Source organism: Polypterus senegalus, chromosome 3 (assembly GCF_016835505.1).
Source record: "Polypterus senegalus isolate Bchr_013 chromosome 3, ASM1683550v1, whole genome shotgun sequence".
Classification (NCBI taxonomy): domain Eukaryota; kingdom Metazoa; phylum Chordata; class Cladistia; order Polypteriformes; family Polypteridae; genus Polypterus; species Polypterus senegalus.
The window spans coordinates 128,463,054-128,475,815 of record NC_053156.1 but is presented as its reverse complement, the minus strand read 5'-3'; the positions used below and the strand labels follow the sequence as shown (position 1 = coordinate 128,475,815).

At 41.1% G+C, this 12,762-nt stretch overlaps 1 protein-coding gene across 4 annotated transcripts in view; it reads left to right on the top strand.

Moving 5' to 3' along the window:
- The window catches only part of wasf1 (WASP family member 1), a 421,986-nt gene that overhangs the window by 271,776 nt on the left and 137,448 nt on the right, over positions 1-12,762 (top strand). For all 4 annotated transcript variants that reach the window (XM_039747922.1, XM_039747920.1, XM_039747921.1 and 1 more), the window contains one exon: positions 9,049-9,183. In XM_039747922.1, the coding sequence (XP_039603856.1) occupies positions 9,049-9,183 (135 nt within the window). The remainder of the gene's footprint in view (positions 1-9,048; positions 9,184-12,762) is intronic.

Here is a 12,762-nt window from a genome sequence, read left to right as displayed (position 1 = left end):
TCCTGAACAGTCCGAGGTGCAACCTGGTGGCATTGGATGGACCAAAACATAATGTCCCAGAGGTGTTCTATTGGATTTAGGTCAGGAAAGTGTGGTGGCCAGTCAATGGTATCAATTCCTTCATCCTCCAGGAACTGCCTTCATACTCTCACCACATGAGGCCAGGAATTGTCGTGCACCAGGAGCCACTGTACAAGCATAGGGTCTGACAATGGGTCCAAGGATTTCATCCTGATACCTAATGGCAGCCAAGGTGCCTTTGTCAAGCCTGTAGCGGTCTGTGTGACCCTCCATGGATATGCCTCCCCAGACAATCATTAACCCACCACCAAACTGCTCATGCTGAATGATGTTACAGGCAGCATAATGTTATCCATGGCTTCTGCAGACCCTTTCACTTCTGTCACGTGCTCAGGGTGAACCTGCTCTCATCTGTAAAAAGCACAGGGCACCAGTGGTGCATCTGCCAATTCTGGTATTCTATGGCAAATGCCAATCGAGCTGCATGCTGCTGGGCAGTGAGCTCAGGGCCCATTAGAGGACATGGGGCCTTTGGGTCACCCTCATGAAGTCTTTCTGGTTGTTTGGTCAGAGACATTCACACCAGTGGCCTGCTGGAGGTCATTTTGTAGGGCTCTGGCAGTGCTCATCCTGTTCCTCCTTGCCCAAAGGAGCAGATACTGGTCCTGCTGATGGGTTATGGACCTTCTATGGCCCTCTCCAGCTCTCCTAGAGTAACTGCTTGTCTCCTAGAATCTCCTCCATGCCCTTGAGACTGTGCAGGGAGACACAGCAAACCTTCTGGCAATGACACGTATTGATGTGCCATCCTGGAGAAGTTGGACTACCTGTGCAATCTCTGTAGGGTCCAGGTATCGCCTCATGCTACCAGTAGTGACACTGACTGTAACCAAATGCAAAACTAGTGAAGAAACAGTCAGAAAAGATGAGGAGGGAAAAATGTCAGTGGCCTCCACCTGTTAAACCATTCCTGTTTTGGGGGTCATCTCATTGTTGCCCCTCTAGTGCATCTGTTGTTAATTTCATTAACACCACAGCAGCTGAAACTGATTAACAACCCCCTCTGCTACTTAACTGACCAGATTAATATTCCATAAGTTTCATTGACTTTATGCTATACTCTGATTAAAAAGTGTTCCTTTAATTCTTTTGAGCAGTATATATATATATAAACTGATCACCCATTGGCCTCGCTCACTGAGTGCAAGGGAAAAAAATAAAATGTAGTCTATAAGCTATTAAAAAGTAAAACATTAACGATTTAAGAAGTAAAGATACACTGAGCACCAGTGGAGTGGTTTTGGGTAAGCTACATTTTAAAGCCGGTTTAACATAACATGTAAGTAGTACTAACAGCAGCTAAAATGTATATGGATCATCTCTTGGTAGTTGATCCCTTTTGAAAGGCGCTACACGACGGCTGTGGTATAGAAATTACATTTTCTATGTGAACATCCAAATTTCTGCCTGTGGTAATGTACCTTACTGGCATTACCAGCAATTAAAAGAAAATCATTTTTGTGTCATCTGCAGTGTTAAGAGAGAAAAGCTTTGGTTGGGGAGAAAAGGAAAAAAGGTGTAAAGAAAGGAAACTTGCCTTTTTCTTTAATATAGTGTAGAGAGAGGTCTTCGCTGACGATATGAGTGTCGCGGTGGGTCTCGTATAGACTGGAGAGATGGCCCTGCCATTAACTGTCCGGGATGGCACTGTCGGTCCTCCACTCCTGTGCGTGTCTTCATAATCCGACCTGACGACCTGATAATCGTATACGTGTAAAAGAAAGTGCGAAGCGCCTTAATATTAGTTTGCCGCGCCGTAGAAATGGGATCCCATGTTTACAGTTGTTTACAGCGCGTGCCGGCTGCACGACTTTTGTAGTATTTTTGCAGTGCTGGAAACGCCACTTTTTGCAGACTCGTTCACGTGAGCAAATCTCTCCGCGCTCTTTAGAGGTCTTGCTTTCTCTGCGTACTGCGTTCATAGTCAGTTCACGTGAGACGCTCGGAGTACATGCATCAAAGCTTCTGAGCTGTGCCTGTGCTATCTCGCGATAACCACGCTGTTATTTTATGTTAGCTAAGACTCGCTACAGCAATTTTAACTCCGTTACATAGTGATCCAAAGTCTTGTTTATACCTCGTGTCTTCTCATTAAACTTGTATCTCACAAATAAAGTATTTAGCGTTTTTCTTCAGCACTCTTTGGGGGCTCTTCCTTCTTTTCTACGTACTGCGGTCATAGTCAGTTCACGTGATTACGTGGGAGGCGTGATGATGTCACACGCAGCTCCGTCCCCCACGGCCATCGGGCTAACGTCCATTACAGTATATGGAGAAAAATAGGTTCCAGTTATAACCATTATGCGTAGAATTTCGAAATGAATCCTGCCCAATTTTTTGCAAGTAAGCTGTAAGGAATGAGCCTGCCAAATTTCAGCCTTCTACCTACATGGGAAGTTGGAGAATTAGTGTTGAGTGAGTGAGTGAGTCAGTGAGGGCTATGCCTTTTATTAGTATAGATATATATATATATATATATATATATATATACAGTAATCCCTCCTCGATCGTGGGGGTTGCGTTCCAGACCCCCCCGCGATAGGTGAAAATCCACGAAGTAAAAACCATATGTTTGTATGGTTATTTTTATATATTTTAAACCCATATAAACTATCCCACACTGTTTATAAATATTCCCTGCACAGTTATACAGCATAATCCCTTTGTATTCTTTTAAATATTAGGTAAGATTCATTGAAATTATGTATGTAAACACATTGTTTATATACCGTAAAACCTAAATATTATTTTAAAGATATCGAGTGTCTCCGATATCACATATGTTACAGCCATTACGATAGACAGGCCACCAGCAATAAATATGTACAATGCAAGAAAAATTGTATACTGTAAATGTGTGTACAGTGACACTAAACGTATGTACATGTACCAAGTACTGTAAGTAGAAAATTAATTATGGTTACTCACCAGCAATAACACGATAACTTGTCAGATAACGATGAGTTGAATTTTACTGCACAACAAAGGAGAGCGTTACAGCCCTTCTAAAGGAGCCACTTCAGGCAACTGTGTAGCACCACCGTTGTTGTTCATCCGGCAGTCTTCAATCCAAATCCCTAAAGCAGATTCCATCCAGAATACTGCCTTATTACATCCACTTACAACTCGTTTTGCACCCTGGTTAACAGGACACTGCGGCCATAGATCTTATATTCCTTTCCTACTTTTTAAATAAAAAGAATCGTAGCCTCATTGATGCTGTAATGGCATCCTACAGCGGTGTAGCTTTTCCCTTCCTTCAACAAATCCAAAACGTTTACCTTTTCGGCAATTGTTAACATCTTCCATTGTCGCTTGGGCACGGCCCCTGAAGCAGTAGCAGGAGCAGATCGTTTTGGAGCCATAATGAAGGGCTTGACTATGCACAAAGATAAACACAAAAGAGCACAACTCTTTACACAGCGAAACACGTTGATGCTGAATGAGCGAGACCAGACTTCCTGGTTAACACCGCATTCAGCACACAGGAACTTGACTGCGTGCTCTGATTGGTTAGCTTCTTAGTCATCCGCCAGTAGTCTCCCTTGTATGAAATCAACTGGGCAAACCAACTGAGGAAACATGTACAGGAAGTAAAAAGACCCATTGTCCGCAGAACCCGCGAAACAGCGGAAAATCCGCGTTCTATATTTAGTTATGCTTATATATAAAATCCACGATAGAGTGAAGCGGCGAAAGTCGAAGTGCGATATAGCGAGGGATTACTATAAATATATATAATTTGCTTTAATTTTAATGGCCATGGAGGTACTTTTTTATTTAATTACTTATGAGCATTTTAAGTGTCATATAGCAATAGTAAATGCTATAAAAGACATCATATTGAAATAATTATGCAGAAGGTAGAAGTAAATGTAACATTTCTAGCATGCATTTATCATGAAACTGTGTTGCATTTGTTCTTTTTCAGATATTCAGAATTTTTTTTCTAATGTAGCATAATTGTAGCACAGTAAATTACAGAGTTACTTGATATTTCTCTTTAGTTTTTCATTATTTTTCATATCCCATGCAGCAGGTTTTGGTTTTGCCAAAGGTCATTTTGGCTCCGTGTTAAGTCAGTAAATTTGTAAGATGACTGACTGACTGTGTTATTGTTTTAGGGAAGAAGTTAAATCATCTGAAGCATGTGTCAGCCTGGGGATAATTTGGAGAGTGCCATCTGTGAACCTGAAACTGTGCTCCCAGTTGTCTATGTTAATAAGGGGTTTTCCATGAAGTTTAAGGGAGTGGAAAAAGCAGATAAGTGATTTGGCATTCATGTTAGGAAGTTTAATTAAAGTGAGATGTCTCTCACCTGCCCCATTCCCTTCTCCATGGAGAATGGTAGTAGACTAATTTCGAATACCAGCATTTCCATACAGTTTGCCTTCAGAATCCAGCAAAGAGCTTACACCAGCAAGTCAGCTATGCTAATTGACTGCTTAGTGGAATCAGCAATGTTTGTTGAGCCTGAAGTTTGTTATTTGATTACTTAAATGTAAGTAGAGCACATTAAAAGCAACAGCACCAGAACATTAAAGGGAGAGGCATTAAAGTATTACAAAAGACTTGGCCAGTAAAATAAAGTTGTAGAATATTCTGTATCACGAATCCAGCATAAGGAAGACAATACCAGCTTGATACAGAAAGACACTGGTTTAGGGATCGATCTTTAGTCCTTAGGGATTCAGCTGCTACTGATACACTGTTGTCTATCCATTGAATATTAATTTACAGAAATCTTAAATTATAAAATTTGCCTTAATCCCAATAAAATTCTGTAGATGTATATTATACAGTATAAACAGTAGTAGCACCTTATGATTTAATTTCAGATTATCATTCATAACAAAGATAGCATACGTACTTTACATGCACAGGGGCCCTTTTCAGAAACCACTTTGGTTGTTTGATAAAGTTTAAATAAATGTATGCAAAATTCTGAGAACAGAGGAAAAAAATCATAGTGAATGTAATTTAGAGTGTGTTTACATTCTGTAAGCATGTATCTTACTTTTGTAAATGTATTACTCATCGCATATTACTAAGTACATTATACTGATTGTGATGACTTCCTGTGTAAATGGAGCCATTGTTTCTTGGTCAGCATCAGCATTCTGAGTAATGATTTCTGACACTTTACACTTTTCTAGCTGATGCAAAGGTGATCTATATATCAGACTGGTTTTCCTGTAATTTCCATCCATCCATCCATCCATCCTCTTCCGCTTATCCGAGGTCGGGTTGCGGGAGCAGCAGCTTAAGCAAAGAGGCCCAGACTTCCCTCTCCCCGGCCACTTCTTCCAGCTCTTCCGGGAGAATCCCAAGGCGTTCCCAGGCCAGCCGGGAGACATAGTCCCTCCAGCGTGTCCTGGGTCTTCCCCGGGGCCTCCTCCCGGTTGGACGTGCTCGGAACACCTCACCAGGGAGGCGTCCAGGAGGCATCCTGATCAGATGCCCGAGCCACCTCATCTGACTCCTCTCGATGCGGAGGAGCAGCGGCTCTACTCTGAGCCCTTCCCGGATGACTGAGCTTCTCACCCTATCTTTAAGGGAAAGCCCAGACACCCTGTGGAGGAAACTCATTTCAGCCGCTTGTATTCGCGATCTCGTTCTTTCGGTCACTACCCATAGCTCATGACCATAGGTGAGGGTAGGAGCGTAGATCGACTGGTAAATTGAGAGCTTTGCCTTACGGCTCAGCTCCTTTTTCACCACGACAGACCGATGCAGAGCCCGCATCACTGCGGATGCCGCACCGATCCGCCTGTCGATCTCACGCTCCATTCTTCCCTCAATCGTGAACAAGACCCCGAGATACTTGAAGTCCTCCACTTGGGGCAGGATCTCTCCCCCAACCCTGAGAGGGCACTCCACCCTTTTCCGGCTGAGAACTGTCACCTTATCGTGGTGGAGGGGTTTGCGTGTCCCAATGATCCTAGGAGCTATGTTGTCCGGGTCTTTATGCCCCTGGTAGGGCCACCCAAGGCAAACTGGTCCTGGGTGAGGGATGAGACAAAGAGTGGTTCAATAAACCTCAAATGAAAAATAAAAACTGTGGACGACGTTTTCCCTTGCCCGGACGCGGGTCACCGGGGCCCCCCTTTGGAGCCAGGCCTGGAGGTGGGGCTCGATGGCGAGCGCCTGGTGGCCGGGCCTGCACCCATGGGGCTCGGCCAGGCACAGCCCGAAGAGGTAACGTGGGTCCTCCTCCCCATGGGCTCACCACCTATGGGAGGGGTCAAGGAGGTTGGGTGCAGTGTGAGTTGGGTGGTGGCCGAAGGCGGGGACCTTGGTGGTGATCCTCGGCTACAGAAACTGGCTCTCCTGTAATTTGAAATCTTAAAAAAATATTTGAATAATGATGGAAAAACTATTTTCTTGTTAAAAATGGAATCATGTGTTCATTGGAACCTTTGGGAAATTTCATTATCCTATGTCCAGAAGTGTTTCACTGAATCATTCAGTTTAGAACAGGATTTTTATTATTTTGTTGCTGTGCATTGGCAGCTCCATTCTTAGCATCCTTCTCCCAACATACCCAGCACCTTTCCTCTGCACGTGTCCAAACCAAAAAAATTCTCGCCTCTCTGACTCTGTCTCCCAACCATCCAACCTGAGCTGACCCTCTAATGTATTCATTTCTAATTCTATCCCTCCTTGTCACACCCAATGCAAATCTTAACATCTGTAACTCTGCCACTGTCTCCAACCCATATAACATAGCTGGAATCACTATCGTCTTGTAGACCTTCCCTTTCACTCCTGCTGGTACCCATCTGTCACAAATCACAGCTGACATTATTCTCCACACACTCCACCTTGCCTGTACTCTCTTCTTCACTTCTCTTCCACACTCCCCATTACTCTGTACTATTGATCCCTAGTGTTTAAACTCGTCCACCTTCGCCAACTTTACTCCCTGCATCCTCACCATTCCACTGACCTCCCTCTCATTTACACAGATGTATTTTGTCTTGTTCCTACTGACCTTCATTCCTCTCCTCTCAAGAGCATATCTCCACCTCTCCAGGGTTTTCTCGACCTGCTCCCTACTCTCGCTACAGATCACAATGTTGTCCACAAACATCATAGTCCATGGGGACTCCTGTCTAATCTCATCTGTCAACCTGTCCATCACTATTGCAAATAACAAAGGACTCAGAGCTAATTACTGATTTAATCCCAGCTCTACCTTGAATGCATCCACACTCCTACAGCAGACCATACTGCTGTCACACTTCACTCGTACAAATCCTTTAACAATCTTACATACTTCTCTGCCACTCCCGACGTCCTCATACAGTACCATAACTCCTCTCTAGGCACCTTGTCAAATGCTTTCTTTAAGTCCACAAAGACACAATGCAGTTCCTTCTGGTCTTCTCTATACTTCTCCATCAACAGTCTCAGAACAAACATTGCATCCTTAGTGCTCTTTCCCGGCATGAAACCATACTGTTGCTTACTAATCATCACCTCCCTTCTTAGCCTAGCTTTCACTACTTTTTCCTATAACTTCATGCTGTTGCTCATCAATTGTATCCCTCTGTAGTTACTACAGTTCTGCATATCTCTGTTATTCTTACAAATTGGCACCAGTACACTTTTTGTCCACTCATTAGGCATCATCTCACTTTCCAAGATTTCCAAGAATCTAATGTTATAATAGGGTCAAAATGTAGCTAAGGTGACTTGTGGATAAAGTGCATCACAGATATAGGTGAAAACCAGGATCTGAAATAATGTTTAGAAATTTTCCAAATCATACACTAGATGGTCCAATTTAATTCTTCAAGTGTCACCCAGCAGTTACAGACACTCCCACTTTGGGAGCCTTTTGAACCCGACACAGTCGATGATCTAAACAGATGAGCTTCGCAGATGAGGACCAACACACACAAAGCAAGGGGATGGTGTAAAGGTCCTCAGTGCTTTTATTAAAATCATTTGAAAAGGTGCAATGCTCCAAAATTCAGTACATAAATAACCTAATAAAAAAGTGGAAATCTGTGAGATTTAAAACAGGACTTAAAATGAGAATAAAAAAAACATCACAGTGATTGGATCAATGTTGTTTTCCGTCCTGGACAAGCCCAGCGCAACTCCCTCTTAGTCTCCTCAGCTCACCAATTGCTCGCTCAGCTGGCGCAGACTTCAACACCTGTGGTCCTCTCCAACCCAACCCGCTCTTGGCTGCCCCCGAGCGGTATCAGCCAGACTGCTCAGGGTCGGTTGCCCTCTCATCTTCTTTCTTGCTCACACTGATGTACCTCAGATCAATGGAAAGGACACCATCCTTGATCGCATCCACTACTCTGAGCAATCAGTCTCTAGAACGCTGATCTTTCACTCCATCAAGGGACCAACGACCACGCTGCCTTTCCTGATACTGGTTGGACTGGCTTGTTCTCTATCTGCACCCCAATGCTGTTCTCTCAGCTCAGTTTGTGGTTTCTTTTTTCTTTCTATTTTCTTGTTTTTTCCTTCCCTTTTCCTGCACTCGTGTTTCCCTTTTAAAGCAGGGACGTGGCACAGCTGCGGCAATCAGTATCTCCTGGTGCCAATCCGGGTCCTGCATGTGTGACCTGTGCAGGGCCATCCGCTCTCACATTGCACATGAGAACCGCTCTCACCACGCTACCATGCCCCCACACAAAGTGTGATATTTATTTATTTATTTAAACAAGCCATTTTCTGAGCCGTGGACTTGCTATACCACAGATCTGTCCAAAATTGTTTAATGTAACATTTTCAAGACATTTAAATATAGAGAGTCAAAATAAATTGTTGCTATCTGTCATATTGTATCAGAATGTTAATTAAAAGTTCATGTAAAGGTTCCTGCTTTACAGTATATTATCATTTTATTTCAGACTAACTTCAAATACACATTTTTCTCTTTCAGAGAAAAGATTGTTTTTTGTGTTGAAATACATTTAATGTCATGTTCCTTTCTTGCAGGTAAATTTGCTGAAGACTTGTTTGGCGAGCTCTTCAATGAAGCCCACTCCTTCTCATTCCGTGTAAATTCCCTCCAGGAAAGAGTGGATCGCCTTTCTGTGAGTGTTACACAACTGGACCCTAAAGAAGAGGAGCGTAAGTGTACCAGCTGTTCAATTTACTTTGAGCTTTAACACATCATTTCTGTTGCCTCTCTTTCCTTGAGTACTGATTTGTTGTTGAGACTGGTTATTGTACTATCATATGTGGGTTATATCTTGTAATAGTGTTATCTTGCTGATCTCTATACCGATAATAATTGTAGAGAAATCCAAGGTGCGAAAAATGTGTGCCATTATTTTTCCTAATGCACATAATGGAGGGACAGGCATGTGGCAAACACAAAGTTACAAAAGTCATGACAAAATAAGAAATGTACTATCTAAATTAGCCTGCCTACAACTAATATCTGTCTGGTGGGATGACTCACCCTCATAACTACCTCTCCAACTCTTTACTGAAGTAATCAGGTAAAGTATGTTATAACAACTACTCTCATCACTTCTAAGCAAGTAAACCAGCATACTTTACCAAAGGTACCAACAGGATATAAAAAGATATCCTTACACACTTGAACCCTGAATAGTCCTTAAAGGACTATTTACCTCCTTGGTTCATTTCATCCATTCCTCCACTTTATTATTATCCCTAACCATTAAGCATCTCCTTTGCATCTAGATTGAATATTGACAGCAGCAGTTACACAAAATGAAAAGTAAATACAATATGTAAATTTCATACAGCACAGTATAATGGAGGCTAGTTTTGCTGTCTTGCAGCATTTTAGTCTCATTTTTATTAAAGCCATCCAAAGACTTACTAAAAGTTTAAAAACCAAGGATAAATTTTCTGTCCAGTTCAAAATCAATTCAGCTTGTCCTTATTAAACAAATGTTTACTTATGAGCTTAGCATGCTCTCCATTAATTTAAAATGTAGTGTAAAGATAAACAAATATAAACATAAAAAGATTAAGTACATATCCATTGCTGACCTAATGAACATTTAACTATTTGCATGACCGACTCAGTTTCATCAGATTTGTGAGAAAACATACAATAGATTCCAGTCAGTCCAATTAGCTCAATTAATCAAGCAACCAATTGACTCCAGTATCTCAACTAAGAGAACTTTATTATGTCTATGTCTCAAGAGGTTTATTGACTGCAGTGGTAAACCTTTTAATCTTTTAAAAGTTTCTCTGTGCTATAAAGTGCTACTTTGAGATAAAAGCTGAGGTTGCTTTGCTTAGGTGTTAGACAAAACAAGGCACTGATATGTGGCAGTGTCTGTAGCTTAACCTCATGTTTATCGTTGTGAACCTTTATTACTATTTTGCAGGAATTTTGTTGTACATTTCTCTACCTTTAAATTACCCTCCTTTTCTTAAAGTGTAATAGTAAAAAAGATTGTTCACAAACGTTAGTACTTTATTGCACTATGAATAAAATGGAAAAGAGAATATAAATCTGTTACTTCCTTTTTCCTGCTTGCCATTGTTTGTGTAGTTTGTCTACCCTAGTAAAAAAAAAAAAAAAACTGTATTCCATGGAACTGTTAGTTATACTATATTAGCTGCTAATCATGAATGTCCTGTAATACTGTAATACTGTATAACACTAATGAATTTTGGTGGCTTCCCTTACATATAAACTGAGCATATCTAAGGAACTGAGTGTGGCACTGAAGACACAAAGTTGCACCCATTTTGAGGTGCAAATTTGCTTAGTGGAACCTTGGTGTTTTCCAATTTCTGACAACTCTAAACGTCCTCACATTAACTCTTTTTACAATGCATTGATTTCCAGACCTTTTGGATTCTATGTCAGTTTTAACGAACATTATGTATTCTGGAATTTATACTATACAAAAGGTGCCATTTCAGCAATAAAAAGCAGCCATGAGTGTAAAAGCAGGGCTGCTTGATCCTACCTAGTATTGTTTTTTTTTTTGTTTGTTAACTTGCTGGCTTAGCAACACCAAGATTTAAAATGCTACTTGGCTTTGGTCCACAACTTTGAAGTCCAGACTGAGGTGCAGGTGATGTAATTATAGTTTTATTTTATTGCATCTGAAATATAAAATCACATATACAGGAGAGCAGTAGAAGTATATAGATTGTGGTTACAACTGTCTGCTAAAAGGAGTAATTTCGTACATAAACATATTTTTTGTGAAGCATTCTTCAGCAGTTCCACACTGATTCTACACTATTTCTAGTACAAAAGTTTAATCCCATATCCCAGAATTTTATTAGGCAAGTTTGAGAATGTTGTGGTTACATTACTTGTACAAATATGCTGAATATGGCATTATTTCATGCTTTAAACATTACAGTTTCCTCAAGTGTGCTTGTTATAGTAATATAAGTTAAAATAAATCTCGGGTCCTGATAACAGCAGTTTATCATGTTAATGAAGTATGCCATTGAAAAATGAATAGTTTAAATGGAGCGTTTTTTAAGCTGTAAGGCATTATTGGCACAAAGTTTAGTTTAAGAAGAAAATATGTATTTATTTTCTATTAAAAGTGACATTACAGCTCCAATGACTTGAATCCCCAGTCAGGCCACTGTTTGCATAGAGTTTGCATATTTCCCCTGTGTCTGAGTGTTTTTTCTCCTGTATCCCAAAGATTTGCAGAACAGGTTAATTAGACAACTCTAAACTCATCTTATTTCAGTGTATTTGAGTGTGTGAGTGGTGCTTGTCCAGGGTTTGTTTCTTTTTGCATCTAATTCTGCTGGAGATGAGTTAGGTTTCCTAGGATCTAGTTTTGAAATAAGCAGTTTTGGAGGCAAAAAAAGAATGTTAATTACTAAATTGATGTTTCCTGTTGTTAATACGAGGGGGAGTCAATCTAAAGTTAGAAAATGAGATTTATTAGAAAACGGAATGAACCTTATCAAAACTGATAATATAATTTTTCAATGTAGTATCCACCCTTCTCAATGCACTTGTGGAACTTGCCTGGTGGAAGTACCTGGATTCCAGTAGAATAAAAGGTTTTATCTTGTCTTCGCAATCACTCACAATCACTGCTTTCTTCAGGTCAGCATCTGTTTTCAATTAACAATCACCTAGATGTTTTTTTAGCGGTCCAAAAAGGTGGAAATCACACGGTGCCACATCTGGCGAATAAGGAAGATGTGGCAATACCTCAAACTTACGTTCCTCTAGACAAGCCTTGATGTTCTTAGCATTGTGTGGGCGGGCATTGTCTTGCAACAAAAGGACTCCTTGAGTCAGCAGTCCCTGCCGCTTGGGTTTCATAGCAGGCTTCACATTGGTCTCCACCAGTAACTTGCACTAGTGACTGTAGTACCCCTCGGCATGTAATGTTCAACAATAACTTGGGTGCAAGGGTGCATCCTCTCTCCTTTTCTTTTCAACATCTATGCAGAAGTAATCATGAGGAAGTTGGACTTGGATGATTTGAGTGTTGGGGTAAAAATAGACGGAAGAACCATTAGCAATTTGACATACACAGATGATACTACCCTGTGAGAGTGAGAAGGACCAGGAGAAGTTAATCCTGAAGCTGAAAGATTAAAGCAAGAAGATGGTACTTTACATGAACATCAAGAAGACCAAGATGATGACTACCGCCAACAAGAAAGTCCACGTAAAGATTAACAATGAATTGATAGAAGTGATGGACAGCTTTGTTTCCCTTG